This window comes from Vulpes vulpes, chromosome 2 (genome assembly GCF_048418805.1).
Source record: "Vulpes vulpes isolate BD-2025 chromosome 2, VulVul3, whole genome shotgun sequence".
NCBI lineage: Eukaryota > Metazoa > Chordata > Mammalia > Carnivora > Canidae > Vulpes > Vulpes vulpes.
The window spans coordinates 39,812,060-39,837,534 of NC_132781.1; the positions used below are offsets into that span (position 1 = coordinate 39,812,060).

The window sequence follows — 25,475 nt, forward strand, 5'->3', positions numbered from 1 at the left end:
GCTAAGACCATCTATTCCAGCCAATCCCCTTGTTCCTTGGTGGAGAGAGAACTGAGGCCCAGCAAGGAGTGGTGACGTACTAGACATCATGTAAAGTAAAGTCATGGCCAAGACAAGGCGGTACTGACCCAAGCTTCTTGGCCACCAGTTAGCACCTATGGACCATAACCAGGATTGAGGATCTGCTGTGTGCCTAACACCATGCAGGGCATGGTCAGGGATGCAGAAGACACCAGACAGATACCCTGCCTCTCAGGAGCTTACCGTCTCAGTAGACAGCTAAACTAGAGCCCAGAATCCACAAAAGGACAACCTCACTCCTGCTGGCAACTTGAGCTATCTTTATGATCCACCATCTAGTCTCACTTAAACCATTCCCTCTCAAGTTGGGTGGTTAGGAAAGGAGGCTTCTTCTGTGAAGAAGGAGGGGTTCAGAGCAACGGCAGGGGCCAGAAGAAACCAGCTAAAGGAGAAACTGGTCTAGAAATAGAATGTTCTCTATCTGCACTGTCCAATACAGTGGCCACAATTGAGCATTTGAAATGTGGCTCATGGTAATGAGGAATTGAGTTTCTAATATCATGTCATTTTGATTAATTTAAATTGCCACGGGGCCAGTGGCTACCACACTGGGGAGCACAACTTGAGACTGCTCTGGTCAGCTTCTTGGATATTTGCCTTTGCTGCCACGTCCCACGTTCTTCTGGGACCATAATATTCTCAGCCCTAGCCTTCCCCTCACCAAAGCCATGAGTGGTAGAAAGGGCTCTTTATCCCCACATATCAGGGAAGGAGGCTGAGGTTAGGGGACTTTACCCAGGCCACCCAGCCTGATGGCCTGAATCCTTACATCCAGGCTTCCTCATCTCAACTGCATCTTTTTTCAAGCTGAGAAGTCACTGAGCAATGAGCACCTCTTGAACACTCTGGTTGCCTCAAACCACTTGTTTCTTGGGCTGGTGAGGAGTAAGCCTCATGTGAGTTAAGATGTAAGTAAGATGTACACACCTGCTTAAGGATGAGGAGTGGACTCTGGCAGGTGAGGGTTGCCTGTCCATGAGGCCACCTGAGGAGGCATGGCCACATCTTACTGCTTGGTCTTTGCTCCAAAGGACTGTGGGCACAGCCAGGCCTAGTCCTGCTATGGTCCTCAGGAGGGAAGCTGCCTTCTGGACTTCCAAGCCTTATGGCCCCACAGATGCCATCTTGGGCTTGCTTGGCATTCCCACCTCCTCTCAATTCCCAAGTCTTAGTCAAGGCTATCTGAGTGATGATGGAAAAGAAAGGAATTGAAATATGGCTGTTGAAGGACTAGCCACAGACAGCTTGATGACAGGCAGTATAGTAGGACAGGAAAGTGCCATTATAGAGTCAGACCCAAGATGAAATCCCCAGCTCTTCCTTTACTAGCTATGTGACTGAGGACATATGACGGGCCTCCATGTCCTCATGTGTAATAGATGTCAACAACACAAATAAACCCATCAACTTTTCAGGATGGCAGAAGAAGCACATAAGAGCTCTCTGCAAATTGTAGACAGTGGAAGGGTGATAATGATGACCATGGAGGGGATTGTCACACTGTCCCAGAGCTAGAGCCTATTCTAAACATCCCGACCCTGTAACAAGGGTCCTGAAGTAACTCAACATCTGGAAATCTCATTCTGTTTAAAGCAGAGCCTCTGATACACTCTTGCCTTGCCTCATGGACAGCTTCATTGCTCAGAAATTTAAAGAAGCAGTGAGGGAACCACTCCTCTGGGTGTAATTCTGACTGGCAGGAGAGACCATTTGGTCCCTGAGTGAATTTGGAAAAGACAACCCTCCTCCTTTGAGTGGACCCAGCCCTGTGGGCTCACGCTGAGCAAATAGAGATGCTATGAAAATTATCTCCAGGCTGATAATGCCTTACACCAGGACGCACTCTTGGCAAAACATCCTTGTGCAGGGCACCCCGGAAATATGCCACTTTAAATAAGGCAGGGTCCGTCACATGTGGACCTCAACAGTATGGATCCTGTGGAATGTCAGGATTGGGGATATTACATGTTACAGGAATAGCAAGGATCTGGGAACCTTGCTTAGAAAAGTGAAACACATTTATTTATTGCAAGAAGTCTTGAATATGCTACATCTTGAATATCTGAATAGGAATATTGCACGCAGCATTTATTTCCCAAATGCCTTCGACCATGGAAACCTTTCTCATGGCTGCTCACAAAATAGAAAGAAGACAGAAAAACTGTCCTAGACTGTAGAAGTGCCGATTTCACGGCCAGCGTTTTCTAAAGGAAATTAAATTGAAGGCAGGTGGGAGGTTGTTAAAAATGAAACTCTGTGTAGATGCCTCTGAGTAACTTCAAAAGATAAAAGAAATAGGCAGTGGGTTATCTAGGTTGCACATGAGAGAAACCAAATTCAAACAAGCTTAGGCATAAAAGGAATTGTATTGCCCCCGGAATCCAAGGCAAGCTTCAACAACTAAACAGCAGGTGAGCAAGGATGCAGCGTCAGAAACAACTGGAACCAAGGGATCGGGCCCCCTCAGGTCTCTGCTTCTCTCGCCTCTCCTCTCTCTGAGTCGCTTTATTCTCTCTCACTACAGACAGGTCTCTTCCACGCATCTTTTTTTCACACATGGCTGCCAATAGTTTTATATTTTACACATCCTACCACCAGCAAGAGACTATTCTGAGCCTCTCCTGGATCTCCTATTAAAAAGGAAATAAATGAACAGGGAAGGAAATCATTGTCCCATTGGTCAGTCAGGTGCTGATGCCTGGACCAATCAGCAGTTACCGGGGGAGTGAGTTCATAGAAGGACCCAAGAGCCCTGAGGAAGCTGAGTGAACAGCAGCTTGGGAAGGAGTCCCCAAAAGGGTCCCATGAAGGGCCATGCTGGGGAAGAAGGGCTGAGGAAGAGAGTTGGGGTTACCTCCGAGGAAACCAGAATTGTACAGGAAGGTCTCAAATGACCTCAGATTCTAGTCAGATAGGCTCTAAAGTTGGAAAGACCACAGATAGGGCCTCTCCCTTTCTCATCTCCTTCCATCTTTCATTCACCCCATGTAAAATACGTTTTAATTGAATATAATCTGCCTGGATTTCCCCAAATCCTAGTATTTAGAAAAATGAATCTGAGGGGTGTCTGGGTGGCTCAATCAGTTAGGCCATCCAACTCTTGATATTTCGGCTCAGGTCATGATCTTAGGGTCTTGAGATAGAGCCCTGTGTTGGACTCTGTGCTCAGTGAGGAGTGTGCTTGAGATTCTCTTTCTCCCTCTCTCTCTGTCCTTTCCCCTACTCATGTGCTCACGCTCTCTCTCTCTCTCTCAAATAAATAAATATTTTAAAAGAAAGAAAAATGAACCCAATATTATGTTTTTAAGCAAAGGAATTATTTTGAGGATCTATGCTCTAATGGAGGTGAATATCTGGCACTTTATTATCCACCACCAGCCTCATCACCTCCCTTGTTCACTTGGCTCTGGCCACACTGGCTTCCCTGGAACACCTTGAACATTCTCTTACTTGAGACCTCTGCAACTCTACTCCCTCTTTCTAGAATTCTCTCTGCTCAGACCCACATATCCAACTGCCTCACCTCCACCAAGTCTTTGCTCAGATATCACCCTGTCATAGAGGGCTACCCTGAGGACTCATCTCACTCCTCACCCCTCTATCTCCTCTGCTTGTCCTTTCTCCATGACGTGTCACCTTTAAATATACCATGTGATCTGTCACCTTTAAATATACCATGTGATCTACTTACTTATTCTTTTCTTGTCTATCCCCTACCACTAAAACATATGCTCCAAGAGGTAAGGGATCTTAGACTGTCTGGCTCACTGATGTACACCAGGGCAGTAAACATCTGTTAATGTATTTGTTGAGAGAAGGGAGGAAATACTGTAACTGTGCACACTGACAGGGCCAGGGCAAGAGAGAAACTGGTATTACCAAGTGGCTGCTATGTGCCATGAATATTCTATCCCATGAGTCCTTTCAGTCATTCTCCTAACAAAGTGTTATAATCCCCACTGAAAGGTAAAGAAACTGGGGCTCAGAGGGGTTGAGTAAGCTTCCCAAGAACACACATCTCTCATTTAAGTAGCTGAACCAAGCTAAAAACCCACGTATGAACCCAAAAGCAATTCTTCTTTCACTACATGCCTTTAATGTTCAAAATGTGATTGTAAAAGCACTGCCATGAAAATAGCTCAGGAAAAAAAAAATGGTCCAGGTGACATCTCTGAAGAGAGAATGGCATATAATGATAGGTCTGTTAAACTTTTCCTTTTCCATTTTTCCCTCTTTTTTTCCTCAATAGCAGAATCCTTATATTGAACAAAAGCTTTAGCACAGTCCCAGTATATAAAACAGATAATGGTAGAGCTGTTCTGGTTCACCTGGAGATGAGGACCTCAGTGTGATTGCCCCATGCTCACTATGGTCGACCCTGAGGAACCCCAGGGCTCCAAGGAGCCTAGTTTAAAAATCACTGGATGGATGCCTGATTTTACTGGGATAAAAACGGTGTCCATTGATTTTATGACTCTGTACATCCCAGAGACCAACTCCAAATCTCTCTCTCCCTTTCTCCCGGGACAGTGAAAGGAGTTCATGATGTGTCTTCTGAGCTCCGGAGCCTTGGGGAAGTTAGCAGTCTAGACTTCTGGTTGAACATGGTGGATTGATCAGAGCTATTTCTTGAGGCTCCCTCCACACACCCCATCTAAAGAGCCATCATGGTTTGTTTGGGGTTTTTTTAAGTATAAACACACAATGACTGAGAGTATGGGAAAGAAGGCAGCAGTCAACGTCAGCAAGTTTTTGGAAGATGGAAGATAGATGGTAATTGACTTGGCCTGTGGCAGACAAAGCCAAGGGGTAAGGGTCTGCACTGAAAAGCCAACTAAAGCCGTCGTGTTCTCACCACTGAACCCTCAGAAAGAGTCAGGAAGCAGAGGCATCGGACACTGCTGGAGACAGGGATAAGAGGTAGGACCAAAACTAGGAGGATTAGTTACAAGTCTGTAAAAGGAGCTGTGAAATCTCCCAAATGTCCTCCCCGTGGCCCAGAGCAGCCAGACAGGTACTTCTCCACACCCCAGCACCGGAGAAGGTGAAACAGACCGGCTCTGGGCATGAGGAAACTAGGCAGAGCCGAGGCATGGCTAAGGCACCCCCACAGAAACCAGGGAGATGAGGGACGCCTGGGTGGCTCAGTGGTTGAGCATCTGCCTTTGGCTCAGGACTTGATCCCGGGGTCCTGGGATCGAGTCCCGCATCGGGCTCCCCTCAAAGAGCCTGCTTCTACCTCTGCCTATGTCTCTGCCTCTCTCTGTGTGTCTCTAATGAATAAGTAAATACAATCTTGAAACAAACAAACAAACAAACAAACCAGGGAGATGAGAAGTTTTGCTTACTGAGTAGAGACCCCAGCCACGCTAATCTACCCCACGACCTCCAAACAGAAGTCTGGGGGAGTCCCTTTCTAGAGAGAATGACAAGCTCATGAGAAAAGGTCCACAGAAATCCACAGTCAGGAGTCCCCAGACATAATGACCTGGTTAGATCCCCCCAGAGTGAAGTCCTTTAGTGAGTACCCCCACACCCAGGAATGATTGTGCAGCTTTACAAGTACCTCTTAATTGTGAGTGGACAACCAGATTGCCAAGTTTTTGAGGGAAGCCACTGACAGGAAAGGAACCAACACCAGTCAAACAAAAAAGAAACTTTGTGACGGACACTGAGGAGGGCACTTGATGGGATGAGCAGTGGGTGTTATACTATATGTTGGCAAATCAAACTTCAATTTAAGAAAATAATTTTTAAAAATGTAAAAATAAAAATAAAACAAAAAGAAACTTTGAGGAAATAGAGATCATGATTAACATCACAAGCTCTAGAGCCAGACCAGAGCCTAAGTTCAAATCCCAGCTACACAACTTGTCGGCTCTGTGACTCTGGGCAAGTTACCTAACCTCTCTGAGGCTCTCAGTTCCATCACATCTAAAATAAGACTAATATTATTATCTACTCTGAAAAGTTGTTAGGAAGACTGAAATGAGTTAATATTTATGAAGGACTTAGAAAATGCCTGAATAATACTGAGTACTATTTAAGTGTTTGATAAATACAAAATAAATGCAGGGAGCAGAAAGGAACATCAAACCACTTTGGAAAAATTATCAAGAGATGAGAGATGATACTGCATCCATAAACACAAGCTATTAAAAAGTAACATGCAAAGGGAAAGTTGTGTTTTTTTAACTCCTGGAACTTAAAATATGATCACATTAAAAAAAAAAAAAAACATAGAAGGACTGGAATTAAGGAAATCTCCTGAAAAGTAAAACAAAAAGGCAAACAGATGGAAAATGGGAGACAAAAAAGTATGAAAATGAGAAAGTAAATCCAGGAAGTCCAACATGCTCCTACCAAGAGTTCTGGAATAACAAACCAGAGAGAATGGAGAAGAGGATTTTGGCAGAAAAGATATGAAAAGTACCCAGCGAGGGCAGCCCAGGTGGCTCAGCGGTTTAGCGCTGCCTTCGGCCCAGGGCATGATCCTGGAAACCTGGGATCCAGTCCCACGTCAGGCTCCCTGCGTGGAGCCTGCTTCTCCCTCTGCCTGTGTCTCTGCCTCTCTCTCTCTCTCTCTCTCTCTCATAAATAAATAAAATCTTTAAAAAAAAAGTACCCAGCAGAAGCATGTGATCATTCTTTGCTAAAGAATTCATCAAGCCCTGCCCCAGTAAGTGGCAAAATAACCAGACCAAGATGCATCCTTGAGAAATTCAGGCTAACAGAGATAAAGAGAAAGCCTCAACAGTTTTTGGAGAGAAAAAACAAATGACATTCGTAAGACCTAGAATCAGAATGACCTGGGACTTATCAGCAGATACTATCAATTGAAACCAGAAGACATTGGGCAGAGAGGAGGGATGGGAAATCTTTCTTTCCTACAAACTCTTTACCCAGCAAGCTACAAATGAAATGTGAGGGTGGGATTTGGTTTCAAACATATTCAAACAGCGGTGTCTGGGTGGCTCGGTTGGTTGTCCGTCTCTTGATTTTCGCTCAGATCCTGAGCCTCACATCCGGCTCCACACTCAGCAGGGAGTGTGCTTGAGATTTTCTTTTCCTCTCCTTCTGCCCCTTTCCTGCTTGTCGCACTTTCTCTCTCTCTCAAATAAATAAATAAATCTTTAAAATATATATATATTTCAAATATATATCTCATATATATTTCATATATATATCAAATGTATCACTATATTATATATCTAACAATAATATAATTAATATATAAATTACATTTGTATGGTAGTATATAATTCATGTATACATTATATATTAACATATAAACTATATTTTTTTGGTGAGAACATTCAAGGTCTATTCTCTTTGCAGATTTCAATTATACTATACAGTATTATCACCTATAGTCACCTGTTTTATATTACATCCTCTGACCTTACTCATCTTGAAAGTTTCTGCCTATCTCCCCCCCACCACCACCACCTGGCAACCACTTCTCTCCTCTGTTTCTATGATTTTGCCCTTTTATTTTTATTTTTTATTTTTTTTGCCATTTCTATGATACTTAGCAAAAAAAAAAAACATAAACAAAGAAAAAATGGGAAAAACAAAAGAGTTTCACAAGAAAAAGATCAAAATCTTTATAAACTACAAGGTTAGGGTGTAGGCAGTATTTACCTAATTCCTTAAAAGCTGGTGACTGGGGTAAACAAAATATCGTGGAAATCTACAGGAAGATGGAAGGAAAAGAAATGCAGCAGAACACCTCATGGAAGAATTCTACATCCTCATCTTCCATGGGAGGAATTGGGTAGCTAATACCGAAAATGTTTTAAAACCAAGAAATATCTTTCGAGCAATTGATGTCCATGGAAATATGAAAGTAAATAGAAGAAACAGCCCACACAGTTGAAAGTAGTTGTCCCTGAAAACGGGCTCAGGGCTTGGGGAGAGGTGGAGCTCAACACTGCTGTTTTTCATTAAAAGCCTTGCGGTATCATTTGGCTTCTTAAATTATGTACGTATATCGCTTTGATAAAAATTAAAATTAAATTTAAAATAACCCGAACTTCTCTGCATAGCTGGAAGGCCTGAGCAGCTATCAGGGGTAGCACAATTTCTATCTTCCATCACAAGTGGGACAGAGCAAGAGTGGATCACAGATGGTTGCTATGGTTTCTCCGACATCTCTGCCCCCAGGAATCACTTTTGTCATGGTGCCTGGAGCTGAGGACCTTCCCGGAAGGAAAAGTGCAGGCTCCAGCCTGAATCCCAACAGTCCGGAACCCAGGGACGTGCAGCAGCCAACTGGGATTCTGGGCTCACTCTCAGAGTGGGCCTTTGAGCTGGATGCAGTGGAGCAAAGGGGTCTCCACGGGCACCAAGGAATCAGGAGAAATGATGCCACAAGTCAGGAGTACCATTGGAGGCAAGCGTGCATTAAGCGGCCAGAAGCCTGCCTTCTATCATTCTGACTTCCGTCATAACTGCCTCGTACACATGCTAAGAACTGTGCGGGAAATAGACGTGCTCCAGTTAGAAGTCCCAACCAGGCAGGCGGTGGTCTGAGGGCCATATCCAGATGAAACAGACCCACTCCAGAGCTCACGCCCTCCCATTCAGTAAATTGCCAAGACAACCCACCATGTGTCAGACCCTTGGGGATACAAATGAAGAATGCAGTCCAAGTTTTAAAGAAGTGCACAATCTAAGGACTACCTTGAGGGTTCCTTTTATGTGCTAGATGGAAATGCATTGATCCAACAACGCTCATGTAAAGCGCCCGTGGAGTGCCAGACTTCTGCAATCTGGGGCACATGTAGACAATGAAATGTCATCCAGTGCCCTCACTGCAAAAGAGAAAAAGGAGCAGGTGATGGGTTCCAAAAGGGAGGAAGAGGACATGTCAGGGGAGGCTTCAAAGAGGAGGTGACCTTTGGTCCTCATCCCCAGGCCTGTCTGCCAGGCACCCAAGCAGAGTATAGGAGGAGTTCAAGAGGGTGTGAATCATGAGGAGGTGAGAGGGAGGGAGGGGAATCGAGAGCAAGGACCAAGGACAGCCCAGGGTGTCCTGGGGAAGGTGGCTCTAAGGCTGAGACCCAGAGCTGGACAGGGTGGAGGAAGAGGCCAGATCACCAGGGGCCTGGTGTGTTCTGCTAACACATCAATGTCCTCCTGTGAGTCCTGCTACCCTAGGGTGGTCCTCCAACCACCACCAGCAGCAGCAGCAACAGGGTCCCCTCAGAGCTTATCAGAAATGCAGAATCTAGAGCCCAACCCAAATCTGCATCACAACAGGATCACTGGCTGATTGACATTCCAGTATGAGAAGCTCTGATCTAGATCCCTGTTTCCGCCCTTTGGAAGTATGAGGATGCCTTTTTAACATCCAGATATTTCTCAGATGTCACCCCCACATGAACACTATCATGCTTTTTATATCCACGGATTGAGGAAATATTCAATAACAGAAGGTAATGCTTTGAATGACTTTGACTTCTATAATTATATCGCAATCTATATACGTGATCTGTTCGGCAATCTGGTTGTACCTAACTTCCTTTGCCAGAGTGTGTAAACAGAATTTTTATAAGTAGAATCTCAATCATCCACCAACTTCTCCTACAATTCCGGATACATGGCACTTCCTGATGGCTTTTCAAGGGTGGTGTCTCTGCATGTTGGTTGCCCACCCAGATTCATCAGCCTTCTTACCAAGTAATTTATAATCTCTGAGCCTGAATGCACTAGGGAAACTCATTATTTAAAGAATCCTTGGAATAAATCTTTTTGTAATGAGACTAGACCAAACTCCACACTGGTGCCTTCACTAATGTATGTTTTGTAAACATTCTATTTAACAGGAATGTGTCAAGTGAAGCCACTCTTCTCTGTTGCATAACTAAGACCCAACATTAACCCTCTCCTTCCCCAACATGGGCACATCACTCTACAGTGTATAAGGTGCTTCCCCAGCATTCTATCTTCTCATCTTCACACATTCTTTCGGTGTACACTGAGCAGTTCTAATCATTTGACAGACTAACCCATATAACAGATGTGGTAAGTTAGCAAGTCTCTGAGATGCTGAGTGGCTTTCCCATGACCTCATGGCTAAGAAGTATTGGAACTAGCACTTGAATCCATATCTCTGATCTGGTCCTTGGTTCTTTCCACCAAGAGCTAGTGTTTCTTAATAATGAAAACAGAAAAAGAGAAGAGAAAAAAAAAGGTTGCTTTGGGCAACACTTGGTTTAACAGAGGGTAACATTTTTGCCACATCGTGTCTTAGGGGCTTTGAGGCTGTGCAAGAAGGGGCTGAGGTTTGCAGCTCTCAGCACACTGTCGTAGCCACTTGATAATGAGCTATTGGTGAGAACCCCACTACTTCATGCTGCTGCCCTGAACAGACGTAATTGCAGCCCATCCGGCTTAGGAACGTAGTGTTGATTTTTCTTCCTCCAGAGTTGGTCTAGCCCCAAAATATCACCTATGAGCAATGGAGTGTGAGCGTACCTGTCTCCATGCTGAGTTTGGATTTCCTCACCCAGGCCTGCGGCTCAACTGGGCCTGTCAGGGGAGGGGTGGGCAGGGAGCACAAGATACACATGGCCCAATTTTAGCCAGGCAGCAATTTGAGGATTCTTTACGTTGTCTTTGGAAAAAGTCAGCCTCCTCTGACTTCTGAATGCTGAACAGCCATGTTTTTTTTTTTAATCAGTTTTCAGGAAATTAAAATGAGATGTGGTGGGGTTAGGAGATTTGTGCATGATCCCCAGCTCATAGAATTGCAGAGCTAAAAGTAACCTGAGGGACCAGCCCCCTGCCTTTAATTTAAATAAGAGGAAACTAAGGCTCAAAGAGGTCACACAGCTATTAAGTGATGGGCCTGGCAGTCAGACCAGGGCTCCATGATTTCAGAGCCCACACTTTTCTTGAGACCATCCCCTGCTCCTGTTTCCAGGGCCCCACCTTGGTCTCCTTGGATTCCTCCGTGAATGCCAGGAGAGCAGGAGGAACCAAGATGGCACCTCTAGTGGACCACCCAAACAGTGCTTGCCAGACCCTTTCCACCAGGGCTCTCAAGAGTTAGGGCTTAGACCTCAGTCTCCATCATTGTCACTATACCACACAGTGAGCTTTCCCCCAGACTCTGAGATAAAAGAACACAGGCTGCTGAACCCTATATAAATTAGACTATTCTCTCCCTCCATCCCTGTAGAGCTTGAACCCTTATTGGCTAGTCACTAGGGACCATTGCTTCCTCTAGCCAACTGACAAAGGGCAGAGGAGGGTGAGGAGTCAAAATACCTGGCTTCTGGGCTCTTCCAGGCCACCACTTGCCATGTGGCCATTGTCCATTCTCTTCCATGTGGATCTCTATTTTCTCACCTGAAAGATGAAAAGTTAGTTGGATTACAGCAGTGTCAAGGACTCTCCTGGTTCCAAAATACCATGCAGCCATGATTCATAGTCCCTGGGCCTGTCCTTTCCTTTCTTTGGACTTTGCTTTCTTCATCTGTAAAATAGATACAGTGTAAAAAAATCATAATTTTATATATATTATATTTATTTATTTATTTATGTTTATATAAACAGGGATGTTGACACCTATCTCAGGACGGCTGGGAGGATCTGGCACCCAAAGTCTGTGAAAGCCCCAAAGCTTACCACACTTCTGCCAGTATTGTCATTTGCCATGTCCTGTAGGGGATTCAGAGCTGAGCAGCTCAGAGTCCTGGCCTGCAGCCTCTCAAAGGGGAACTACCCAATGGAAAATGTGGCTGGTGACACCAGGAAGGCACGCTGTCTTGAACGCAGCCAGGTGTTAGAGGACAAAGAGCAGAGCCTTGGGGACTGGCAGCCAGTTTGATGCTGGATTTGCTTGGTGTGGCTACAGCAAGCTTACCACTCTGAGCCTTTGTTTTCTTATCTATAAAACACTTGTTTTCTCATCTGTAGTAAGCCTGCCTCTTGGGGTGACTAAGGAGAAATAAAGTGATCATCTGGCTTCGGACACATCCTTGTTGCTCTTAGAATAGGCTAAGTGCATATCTGTCTCAGGGCTTCTGCACCTGCTGTTCCCTCCACCTGAAATGCTTGCCCTGGGTTGTCCGATGACCTACCTGCTCACATTGAAAAGCCTCCCATCTGGAAGAGTCACGACCACCCACCCTGCCCGTCCTATATCACTGTCCTCATATTTGGCCCAACACTACATGTGTTCCCTGGTTATTGTCTGCCCCACCCCAAATGGGAGCTCCAGGAGGACACAGGCCCTGCTTGGTTTACTGCTGGACCCCTGGTCCTTGGCCTGTGGCACATGCCCATGGTAGGCATTTGGTACGTTACTGTCTAGTGAATGAGGGGATGAATGTGGAATGGTGGCCAGCACCCAGGGCCCTCGGGAGGGCCAGGTCTTTCTTTGTTTCTGGGAAATCCTCAGCAGCACTTTAGGAAATGCTTCAGGGAAGTAGGAAGAGATCAGAGCAATTTCAGAGATAGTTTCTCTCCCATCCTCCTATCTCTGTCTCTTTCTCTGTATCTGTCTCTCTCTGTCTCACACACACACACACACACACACACACACACACACACACACACATGCCTGGCTGAAACATAGACCTGGACACTCCACGCTTCTCTCCCTGGTCATGGGGAGCAGTGAGGCCCAAAGAATGAGTCTAACCCCCACTGTGATGTCATGGGCAGCAGAAACCAGGCAGATAGCAGCCACACAAAATGGTAACACCAGCTGGGTCTCTTCAGAGGGGTGTACAGGTGGTCTTCGCTGTCCTGGCCCAGCTTAAGTCCCTACATAGGCACCCAGCAATCTCTTAATCACCATCTGCCACCTTGGGACTGTGGTAGAGGGTCCAGAGCTGGCTCAGCAGGCTTCATGTGGACCCACCTTGGCCAAAAACTCACGGATGAGACCCAGACCAATGTGTTACCCTCTTGGCTGTAAATTGAGAAGGTGGGACTCTGTGAGTCTCAGAGATCAGCTGTGCTGTGTGTTCATTTCAGCAAGCGTGTATGACACCCACTATGTGCCAAGCATTATGCACATATGCGTAAATAAAACATTGACTCTGTCCGCAAGCATCTCCCAGTCTTAGTGGAGAGAGAGAGTTACGTGAAAAAAGTGAGTACCAGATATTGGAGCATCCCATGGAGGAAGGCTTCCAGGAGGTAGTGACAGTAAAGCTGAGTAGGAGTCAATCAGATGGAAGGGGAGGAGAAGAATCATTCTAAATTCAGGGAGTTGGGGATTCCTGGGTGGCGCAGTGGTTTAGCACCTGCCTTTGGCCCAGGGCACGATCCTGGAGACCCGGGATCGAATCCCACGTCTGGCTCCCGGTGCATGGAGCTTGCTTCTCTCTCTGCCTCTCTCTCTCTCTCTCTCTCTCTCTCTCTCTCTGACTATCATAAATAAATAAAAATTTTAAAAAAATAAACCTTTAAATTCAGGGAGTTGCATGAGGATGGAGGAGTGGGAGAGAGCCCCTGATCCAGCCAGGTTTTGTAGAAAGCCAGAAACACTGAATAATGATGATGATGATAGCACTATAAATTAGTGAGCTTTTCTTAATCACCAGACTCTGTGCTAAGGGCTTTCTATGCAATGTCAAAAGTCTTATGAAGACAGATTCATTATTGTGTCCAAACTCATTCTGCAAATGTTGCAGCAAAATGAGCCTCCCAAGGCATGCCCGGGTGGCTCAGCGGTTGAGCGTCTGCTTTTGGCTCAGGGCATGATTCTGGAGTCCCGGGATCAAGTCCCACATCGGGCTCCCTGCATGGAGTCTTCTTCTCTTCTCTCTGCCTATGTCTCTGCCTCTGTGTGTGTGTATGTGTCTTTCATGAATAAATAAGTAAAATCTTTTTTTTAAAAATGAGGCTCCCAAGAGATTAAATAACCTGCCAAAGGTCACAGAGCTGGACTTGACCTTACCCTACCTGAACCCCAGAGCCCCAAGCATTTAACCAGCTGTCCTAGGCTCTGTCTGGTTCTGACCCACCAGGTAGCAGGGCTTGTGTTCCCACCTCTCTTCAAATGCCCAGCTCACTCCCTGCAGAAAAGCGTTCTCTGTGTGCAAGCTCTGCTCATCGTGGCCCCACCCAATGTCCCCAGAATGTCCATACGCCACGAGGAGCTATTGGCTGTCCTGTGGGAGTTAGGGAGACGGTCCTGAGCCCCTCTGCACAGAAGCCTCTCCAGGCGAAGCACCTCCCTGAGCATACCTCTGCTAGCAAAGCCTCCAGAAATGAAGATGCACTGGGGCCAGGGCCACTGGGGAAGGTTAGCATGGAAACAAGAAGACTCTGGTGGTCACAGTATGCATCTTAAGATCCTTGAAGGGGTGTCAAGTGGAAGCAGGATTGGAGCTGGGGGCAGGAGAGAGATCTGTAAACAGACAAGTTTTCAGCTCAATATAAGGATGAACTTTGAAAACCATGGACTGCCTGTAGGCAGTGAGGTCTCCAGCCAAGCGTGCTCGGACACAATGGTGGATCTTCAAAGCGGAGCGCTGAGCAGGTGCCTCTGGCTGTCTCTCAGACCTTAGGTAGTAGATACCCCCTGGTGGCTGTGCCCATGAGGACCCAAGCAAGCAATCAAGAGCACCCACAGACTGGTAATATAAGGAAAAACGAATGAAGGACTATTTACAAAGGTGTGTGCAAGGCTTAGGGAAGGCAATACAGGTGGTGCGATGTCCTGGGCCTCGTGGCAGGACAGCCACTTCTGTTCCTAGGAAAAGGGAGAAAGAGCTGGTATCAGAACCAGAGAGAGAGCAAGACAGAGAGCTCCCCCTAGCCTCCCAGCCCAGAGCTGTGGCTTTCCAAGGTGCTATGCAGCTAACCAGCAGTGAGCCAGCAAACAGAGCTACGAGACAGACGGGATATCCCAGGCTGACCCTCTCTCCTCCAGACCCATCACCGGCTGAACCCAACCAGAAGCCAGAAGGCGAGGGAGCCCATCAGGACAGTCTGAACAGCGGGACGGAGAGCAGAGTGCAGAGGACTGGCCAGGGGAGGCTACCCTGCACTGAGAACGCCCCCACGTGGCTCGCCCCCCTCCTGCCCTCTCCCCTCCAGCTAGCTATCCTAGCCACTGACTGTCTTGTGTCAACATATCCCTGCCTTAGCCTAGAAAATTCCCCCGGCTTTGCAGAAAAATCTTCCCTTCCTACTTCTCTCGTGTTTATTTCCTCGGCATGTTTCCTGTAATTTGCAAAGATTAAAGATTTAAGCTTCTTTCATTGCGATGTACTTTCCGGGCCCCATTATGCATTCTGCCCATGGCTGCTCACCGGCTCCCCAGCGCCCTCTCCTCCCACAGAGGCTCCAAATCCTTTCTGCGCCCACGGAAGTGCTCCGCAGGTAGGCCTCACCTTGAGCCGCTATGGCTGCGCTCCTGAGAAGTGCTGCGGTCTTCCAGCTCCTGCAGGTCGAACACACTTCCCGCCTTTCTCCTGATCCGACATGATCTTTCATGTTTGGTCCCAATTAACAAGGGCTCCTAACCCTGCGTGTGTAGTAACTTTCCCTTTCTCTGTGCTCTCTCCTGCGCTCTCTCTCTCAGGGGCTTTGAATCCTGGTGTTCACGATGTGTAAACAAATCCTTCACTGCACTCGGGGCCTGCACTCCGAAGCAGCTCAGTGTCGAATCATCTGGTGGTGAGGGGAATATGAGGCTGTCAAGAATTCTGTCCACGTCAAGCTGGGTTATTGTCGGGGCTGGCTCCTTAGATGTGCAACCCGGGCAGTCACACACGCACACACAGTCACGCAGGTCCCCGTGCTCACAAGGGCTACACTCTTGGTTTAAGGCTCTGCTGTGTCTGTCTTGACATTCATAATGATTCTTTAATAAGGGGCCCCACATTTCTGTTTTGCACTGGGACCCAAAAATTGTATAAGTGGTCCTGGCGGTTATTGTTACTGTTCTGGCTGCTGCTGCTGCTGCTGCTGTTGGTTTTATGCACAGCCCACCTGCATCTCTGTAGAAGAGACCCCGCCCCCTGCCCTGAGTCCTGCAATGTGGACAGGCAGCATGTAGTGCTGGCATTTCCCTGTGCCAAACCAGACCCTGGGCAAACTCGAAGCTGCTAGAGGGCAGGGAATGAGCTGGAAGTCAGGGGACCTGGCTTCTAGCCCCTGCTCTGCCCTTGACTCGCTGTGTGACCCTGGGCAAGTCACATCCCCTCTCTGGACCAGTTTGCTACTTGTCCAAATGTGTTTGGCCTCAGATAACCTATAGCTGAACCTCTGGAAATGCAGATGCCTGGGATCCACCCCAGAGTGACCAGATCTAGGGATGGGTCCCCAGAATCGTCACGCAGAGCTCCCTACATGATTCTGATTTGCATTCCAGTTTGAGAACCTCTGAGGTACATGCTCTGAGCCTTTGGCTCTAGCAGTTTGTGTTTGATAACTTCAGCTCTTAAATTGAGTCTTCATAGTTGCATACTGACAGCATCCACATCCAGAAAATGTAAGAGACTACAAGTGGGTATGGGGCAGAGACTGGAAGGGGGCTGTTTACTAATCAGACTAGAAAATAATCCACAGAGGGAAGCCAAGGGCAGTTCCACGAAGGGAGAGAAACAAACCATCTGGAGATGTGAGAATAAGTGGTGCTATGGGAAAAGCAGGACCAGAGAGCGTCTGGGACTATAACCGTAGGCTGGCTGAGAATATGCACAGCCCTGCTCCCCAGAGCCTCACCCAAATCACCCAAGGTCTCCAGGCCAAAGACCACCAGGGGCACCTGCTTAGGAAAGTAGGGGGTGGCATCCTTGCCATTCTCAATACTCTGAGACATCTGGGGTCTGCTTACACCTAACATTCTCCAGCTGCACTGCCCACTGAGGTTGTCACTAGCCACATGTGGATATTTAAATTTAAGTTAATTAATTAAATTTAAATTCAATTAAAAATAAATAAGGCAAGCAAAAAAAGGTAAGTATGTGAGGTGACAGATTAATTAATTTGATAGGGAAATCCTTTCATAGCATGTACAGACATCAGATCATCACATTATATACTTTATCTCATAATTTGTCAATTATACCTCAGTAAAGCTGAGGTGAGGGGATTCATTAGTTAATTAAAATTTCAGTTCCTTGGTTGCATTTGTCGCACGTCATGTGGTTAGTGGCTACTATGTTGGAAAGCACAGATTCTAGAAGATTCCATCATGGCTGAAAATTCTCTAAAGAGAGTGGAAACCTTATCCACCACTCTTCTACGCCCATCCTTTGCTGGGTATTTGTAATGTTATGAGATTATTTTAAAATGTTCTCTGCCCCAGCCCCTGCTGCTTCTCGAATAAACTCTTCCAAATCCCAACCCAGTCCTATTGGCCTGGGGCAGCTCTCCCCATGCAGGCATGCCTGGCCTGTCTGCTTTGTCCATTACTCAAAGCATTTCTGACAGAAAAGCTTCAATTTTCATTTCTCCCTGTAAGCCACGGGCCTCCTCCTTTGAGCCTGTCTTACTGGTTCGAAGGTTTCCTAAGCTCAGTTATACAGTGGGCATGCAGCTTCGGAGAGCTCCAGAAAATAAGTTTTGGCATCAGTCCCATCCCACCCCACCCCCCACAGCTCACTGAACATGCCTTCTGATCATCCAAGCACAAGCATCCTGTGATCCCAGCTTCATGCCGCCTTCGCTCCTTCCCCATCCCAGCGCATTCTCTGGCTCCTGAGCTCTCCTCCACCCCTCCCTTGGACAGGCTCACCCCTCCCCTTCCCGCCCATCCTCTGTCTCCCGCAGTCCCCTTCCCTGAGGCACCTGTGGGGCCACCCGCCAGGCCATGGGCACTGGGAGGAATTAGGGGCATCTCTTCTCTGAGGCATTCATCGTGCATGGGGAGAGATGGGCCCAAGACCATGGGCATCCCGGAACATGCAGTCTGCATGGACCATCCGGGTAAACAGCAGAACACTTAACCGCTGGAGGGAAGGGCGTGTGTTTGTGGATTGCCTGGGATCCTCCTCTGTTCTGAGAACACAGGACCGAAGGATTCCTGGCTGAGAGTCTCTTCTGCCTAAACACCATGTCAGCCACCGGGCTCCAAACCTGGGCTCTAGAACACCTGCCTATCCTTCCCGCTAATCCTTGTGTGCCTACTAAGCCCTTCCGTCCACACACCCCTACCTTGGAGTTCTCACCCAGCTCCCACCCCTTTCCCCTGCCTCTGTCACTGGCCTCCAGGCTGTCTGTGGGTCTTTCCCATTCCCGTGCCTGCCCCCAGCCCTTCCTTCCCCACAGCGTTCATCCCCAAACCATGGTCCCAGGGCTAACAACTCCCTCCCTCCCTGACCTCGGCTTCCATTTCTCCCCCATGCCATCTTCCCCCCTTCCTGTATTTACCCAACCTCTCCCCATTCCCTTCTTTGAGAACACCCCTCAATTTGGACTCTAGATTGGGCTTACCCATGAATAACTGAGGAAGGTTTGAGTCACAAATTTCCCATTTGCTCAGCAGGCATTCCCTGAGTGCCTGCTCTCTGCCTGGCCCTGCACAGGACCTTTGAGATCCAGGAAGACAGCCCCGAACCTGGCCTCAGGATACTCCAGCCTGGTGGAACAGACTGCCAGATAAAGGATTGGTGCATGGTGTGGGAATACAACAGAGCAAGAGAAGTGTTTGCTGTGGGTCTGGCTAGAGGCTGAATATTCAGTGCTGAGTCGGGAGATTGGTCAGGTGGACTAGGTCGAAAGGCATTCCAGGCAGAAGGAAATGCACGTGCATCCGTGCGGGGCTGAGACCAGTAACAGCCAATCTGGGCAGCCCTGGAGGGTCAGACACCTGGTGCCACAAAGCAGGAGGCTGCCCAGAGCAAGGCTGGAATGGGGGCAGGTTAAGGGGCTGGGCTCCTTATCAGCATAGGAGAGAGTTGTGCAGGTTTGCATGTTGCAAAGCTCACTCTGCAGGCTGTTTGGAAAGAATAAGACAGAGGAGGCCCAGTAAAGGCTCACACATCCCAGAGATTCATTCTCCCCCAATTGTGAGTGTTTCGGATGAGTCAGGCCCTGCCATCCCATCACCTTCCACCACTTTTGCCATCTCCCACTGCCAAGGGCCATTTCTCTCGCCAAATGAAAGAGAAGCAGAAGCTTCTCTTCTGGTTGCCCATCCTGTGCGCCTCCAAGGGGCAGGCATCTCAGCATCCAAGCAAGTCCTGTATTTTTATTTTGACTGCTGTGTCTTCGGGTGTTCCCCCTCCTGATCCCCTCGCCTTCCGCTCATGGCCCAGGAGAGAAGCTATTCTAGTGAATAGAATAAAGGTGCCTAACTCACTTCATAATCCCATTTTATAGTTTTGGAGACCAAAGCAAAGGGTTGGCCTAACTGGCCTGAATTAGCTTCTGACAGCTACCAAAACAGAGTCCACAAACTTAGTGGTTTCAAACAACACAGATTTATTCTGTTATAGTTCTGGAAGCCAGAAGTCCAAAACTGGTCTCACTTGGCTTAAATCTAGCTGTTGGCAGGGCTGCATTCCTCGGGGGAGCTTCGAGGCAGGGGGAGGGGGTGGACATCCATTCCCCTGCCTTGCCCAGTGTCTAGAAGCTGCCTGCACCCCTTGGCCTGTGGCTCTTCCTCCGAATCCAAAGCCAGCAACAAAACTTTCTTGCATTCTCTCTCTGACTCTGACCTTCCCACCTCCCTCCCACAAGGACCCTTGTGATGACATTGGGCTGCCTGGGTAATCCAGGATAACCTCCCCATCTCCAGGTCCCTAACTGCAGATAATCCCATCTGCAGTGTCCATTCCACCATGCAGGGTGATATCTTTTCAGTTCCCAGGGATGAGGATGTGGACATCTTGGCAGGCCATTATGTTGCCCACCACGTGGCCTTTCTAGCATCCCTAGAGTCCAGAAGTTGCTGACCCATGGCTCTGTCTTTGTCCTTTCAGAGGAAACGACGTTTGAAGCAGGAGTGAAAGTTCAGATCCACAGTCAATCTGAGCCACCTTTCATCCAAGAACTGGGCTTTGGGGTGGCTCCAGGGTTCCAGACTTTCGTGGCCACCCAGGAACAGAGGGTAAGTTCCTGGGCTCCCTGGACCAGTGGTCCCGGGCCTACACCAGCCACCTGCAGAGGCACAGAGGAGGGGAAATGGAACTCCCACTCCTTCAAGGCTCTGAGTCCACTCAGGAGGCTCAAGCAAGGCTGGGTTCAGGACAGTGGCTCACCTGGAAATTGGATCGAGGTGTCAGCTAACTTCTGTAACCCAGTTCTCCTGTACCACCTGTTGGTTCCTAAACTTGGATGTGAGAGAAATTCAGCTTACTTCCTTTTTCATTGAATTCAGTGAGGACTTTTTCCAGAACGTTCTGGGGGGGTGGGGGGATGCAAGAAATCTTTTGAGGGGGAGGGGGAAACACTGGAAGCTAAGGAAACCTGCTGGCCAGGGTCTGATGTGCTTCATCATTTGTGTTGATACAACTCAGAGTGGCCTACCAAAAGGGAATGGGATGATGGGGGACATTGCTCTTGTAACAGTGTAAGTGGGGGGAAGCTTCTTGCATGGGTTCCTGCCTGCTCCCTCTGACTTCGCACTGCGGGGGTGACCATTCAGTGGGCCAGGCCTGCTGCATCAACTCTGCATGTAGGAGAGTGAGGACAGGCACAGCCTCACGTCTGATGTGGGTTTCACATCTCAGAAGGGAGAAGTTCACAGATTCTCAGTGGAGAAGAGCTCTCAGAGCAGTACTGCAGACAGACACAGGGACACTCTCTTTCTCTTACCTCCTGGCTTGCCTGGAATGAACACTGGAAAGACTTGAGTCCTAAATCAGAGCATCCAAGACAACCTGCCCTGCGAGGTCCAGGAGTGGTGGGAGCACAAGGTCTAGGGGGTGGGAAAGGAGGAATCAGAAAGAACAGTAAAGGTGGAGCACCTGGGTGGCTCAGTGATTGAATGTCTGCCTTCAGCTCAGGGCGTGATTCTGGGGTCCTGGGATGGAGTCCCACTTCGGGCTCCCCTCAGGAAGCCTGTTTCTCTCTCTGCCTCTGTCTCTGCCCCTCTGTGTGTGTCTCTCATGAATAAATAAATAAAATCTTAAAAAAAAAAAAACAGTGAAGGAGGGGTCAGAAAGAGAGGCACACATAACTTACAAGCTCAGCTTGTTTTTAAAATGCGGTTCAAATGTCATCTGTCATCTAGTACTGACCACAGCTCTTTAGCCACTTTATAGATTGACCTTCTGTATTAGAAACTGGTTTTAAATCTCTGAGTGAACTATGCTTCTGAATCTCTGAGAAGGCATTGATGGTGGGGGCCTCCCAAACTGTTCCCTGTATTTAATGCCTGCGTACTTGCTAAGGGCCAGGATCGGCCTCCTGTGCGGTACACAGTAGGTGGAACATTGACTTTGAGGCAGGGGCAGAGGAGGCTGGGAGGCTGCCTGGCCTCCACAGGTCCCGGAGCCTGAGGCAGGTGGGGAAAGCAGAAATAAGCACGCAAGGCCGTGCCAGGTGGGAACCAGGAGGCACAACCAGAAAACCTCATCCCTAAGGACAGAAGAAGGAGGGTATGAAGCAGACGGTAGGGAACCAAGTTCAGGGCTGAGGATTTGAGTCGGGAAGAGTGAGAACACAGATGAACAAGTCAAGGTACGCAGATGGACAGGCAGCCCTGCGGAGCCCAGAACCCAAGCTATTAACCTCTTGGGCTTTTGAGTACTGCCAACTGGAGGCAATGCCAGACACTCATGGAAGTGACAAGGACAGATTTTCATCAAAAACATACCGTTCCTGGGCAGCCCAGGTGGCTCAGTGATTTAGCGCCGCCTTCAGCCCAGGGCGTGATCCTGGAGACCCCGGATCGAGTCTCACGTCAGGCTCCCTGCATGGAGGCTGCTTCTCCCTCTGCCTGTGTCTCTGCCTCTGTGTGTGTGTGTGTGTGTGTGTGTGTCATGAATAGATAAATAAAATCTTTAAATATAGATATATATATTTATGTAAGATATATATATATATATATATACCATTCCAATAGGGACAGGTACAGGTGTTCAGCATGAATGGGACTCAACCTCCGTTGGTACAGAGGTGGCTGGGCTCTTTTTTTTTTTTTTTTTAAGATTTTCTTTATTTATTCATGAAAGACACACACAGAGAGGCAGAGACACAGGCAGAGGGAGAAGCAGGCTCTCTGTGGGGAGCCTGGTGCAGGACTCGATCCCAGGACCCCAGGATCACGACCTGAGCAAAGGCAGACATTCAAACATTGAGCCAGCCAGGTGCCCTGTGGCTGGGCATCTTAATGGAAGTGTGAGGGGAAGGGAGGGAACAGAAGGGCCTGGAGCAGAGTCAAGGAAATGAAACATGGCAGAAGTAGAGACTGGGCCATGAGAAACCCTCCTGGGTTTACTACTGGCACTTGTCAGACTTAGGCTCCTCTCTGCCCACAAAAACAAGGAGACAGATCCCCAATCTCAGAGGTCAGCTGGAGCAATAGTAAATTCTTTTGGCAGACTTGAGTATTCTCAAGCAGGGACTTACCCTCCACGGGTGACATTAAAGAAATTTCTGGACCGAGTAGGAAGCTGAAGCTCAGGACTTCGAAGTACCCTTGAGTCTCTTTCTCTTCCCAAAAAGAAACCAAGGGACTCCCCATGGTGAGCAGAATGCAGGGACAGCCCATACCCAGCTTCAGAAAACAAATTTGTTGTTTGCTTTGAAGTGCGTTCTCAGAAAATCAGCCTTATTCATAGCAGCATTGCTAGGATTATTATAACTAATAATAAGATATTTGGTTAAACATTTTACAAATCTTCAAAGCATTTCTGCATCATCTCATTTCATCATTTCATTCATATTAATAGAGAAATACAAAAACACATCCTGGAGCTAAATCTAATAATAAATTATGTTTACATGTATATAAAAGAGCACATTCATAGGAAATAAGACTCGAAGGAAATAAGCCAAAATACCCACAGTGGGGGAATTATGAATGATTTATTTTCTTTCCTGGGTTTTCCACATGTTTTATAATGTGGCTCTTTGTTTTATGTATTCATTCAGCAAATATTTGTTGAACCCCAACTATGAACAAGGTGGTGGAGATACAGTGGTGAACAAAAGAGACCCAGTATCTGTCCTGAAGAACCTACAAAGTAATGGTTTCTTTCACAAACAAAAAACGATACTTAAATAATGTGAAGCCAAGCATAACTTGGGGGTTGATCCCATTTGTATGTTCTCATTCTCCCATTAATATCCAGCTGATTTGGTTCTCAAACAGTGCATTTCAGTGATTCTAAGAAGTACAGGTGACTTTTGAATAATGTGGGGATTAGGAGCACCAACCCTTGGGGAGTGAAAAAATCTGTATATGAGCTTTGACTTCTCAGAAACTTAATTAGAAATAGCCCACTGTTGACCAGAAGCCTTGCCAATAACAGTCAATAAACATATATCTTGTATGTTATGTGTATTATATACCATATTCTTACAATAAAGTAAGCTAGAGCAAAGAAAATGTTAAAATCATAGGGAAGAGAAAAGATATTTACCCTATTGTACCATATTTATCAAAAAAAATCCACATGTAAGTGCACAAACCTGTATCGTTCAAGAGTCAACCACATTTTTTTTTTCACATTTTGACATTTCTGAAATCAGGATTTGTTTCTCAATCAATCTCATCTGAGAGTTAAAATTAGCACTGCTATTTCTTTTTTAGTGGCATATAAAATCATGGTGCATCTTAGACTCTGAAGCAGTTACATTGTTCCCCTTCCAGGATTCAGCTGCTTCAGCTCAAAGCTCAAGGGAATCTTGCAAGAAGGTGGGGGGGGGGGGGTGACAACACTGGGGGCAGGAAGCCCTTTCCTGCAAAGTAGGTGTGAATCACACTAGGGAAATGGACTCCTGAGGGAGAACACTAAAAGGAACTGATGATTTAAAGTACCCCTACCATGAATCCCTCTGTGAATGGGGGAGTCTTTTTGTATGGTAAAAATCACTCTACCCATGCCAAATTATATACATACCTCCTTCAATGTTTTCATTTTTTATTCCAAAAGAGCACACTATTGCGCTGTAGCCCAGACTGAAGATTACTGTTTTAAATTCAGTATTTGCCCTAAACCCAGTGAAGCCAAGGTATGACCCTGCCTTCCTGGACAACCTGAGAAATGCTGCTCTGATGAGCTCAGCTACTGTAGGAGCCCTACATGAGCCCAGGACCACCACCACCAGAGACAAGCAGTGGGATGACACTGGAGTGGAAACAGAACCCTGGAAGGATGGAATAATACCAGTCACTTCTAACTGAGCACATGCTACCCACCAGGCATTAAGCAACAGAGACACTTGACGTGCATTATTATTTCGTTTAACCCCCCACAGCAACCCCCAAAAGGAAATAATGCTATCTCCACGTTCCACATGACAGAACTGCACAGTTAAGTAACTTGTTTAAAGTGCATGGTAGGGGAAGAGTAGGGCTCAGCTTTGAGCCCAGATCTCTCTGTGCAGAGAAAATCACACTGGGAGCCTAGAGGCCTGGGGTCTAGTCCTAACTGTGTGGTGAGACCTCGGATAATTTGCATCCCTCCTGGCACCACAGGTTTCCAATGCACAGGATGGAGGGGCTGGGTTAGATGACCTCAAAGGGCCTCAAGCATTAACAGCCCGAAGTCCCTGACTGTGTCACTCAAGCACACAGATGACACCTGGAGGTTTGGCCACAACAGTTTTGCACTCACTCCCTGCTCTGCCAGCTGCTGACTCCCTCCTTCATGCCAGCTGCCGTGGGGTGCTACTAAGGTAAATCGTGACAAGAATGTGTGAGACAAACCCCCCTCCCCAGGTCTGGGAGGCATAACCTGGATTCCTGCCAGTGAGAAGCAGGAGCTGGGTAAATAACACTCCTAAAACTCTAGAAGAGAGGTTCTGAGCATGCTCCTTGGTAGTGCTCCTTCCTCAGCTCACACACAGAGTGCTCACATTGCTACTCTTCCTAAAACTCTTAAATTCCCCCATTTCCCCTAATTTGCAAAGACTCAACCCTTAAGAATGACTTCCCCACTGTTCACTTCCCTGTTCCATCTGGCCCCTGCCCTTCTGCCAGCTTCATCATTCCCTATGGTTGACCGTCATGCACCGGACATCAGCCAAACACTCCATGTTCTTTGATGCCTGCTTTGTGCATTTGCACCCACTATTCCCTCTGCTCAGAATCCCTTCCTTGTCTTATCTACTTGGCAAAGGCCTATTCACACTTCCAAATGCTGCTCAAAGATCATATAGTCTTTAAAGACTTTCTACACCCCATCCTCCCACCCTCAAGAAGCAGCTAGTTGCTCCATTCAACACTCCGTACATTCATTTATTCCTTCAACAAATACTCACCGAGCACCTCTTGTGCTGGGAAAATGAAGATTAGCAAGACC

At 47.3% G+C, this 25,475-nt stretch overlaps 1 protein-coding gene across 4 annotated transcripts in view; it reads left to right on the forward strand.

Moving 5' to 3' along the window:
- ASIC2 (acid sensing ion channel subunit 2) overlaps positions 1 to 25,475 on the forward strand; it is a 991,154-nt gene that overhangs the window by 901,735 nt on the left and 63,944 nt on the right. For all 4 annotated transcript variants that reach the window (XM_025996149.2, XM_025996150.2, XM_072747721.1 and 1 more), the window contains exon 3: positions 19,983 to 20,110. In XM_025996149.2, the coding sequence (XP_025851934.1) occupies positions 19,983 to 20,110 (128 nt within the window). The remainder of the gene's footprint in view (positions 1 to 19,982; positions 20,111 to 25,475) is intronic.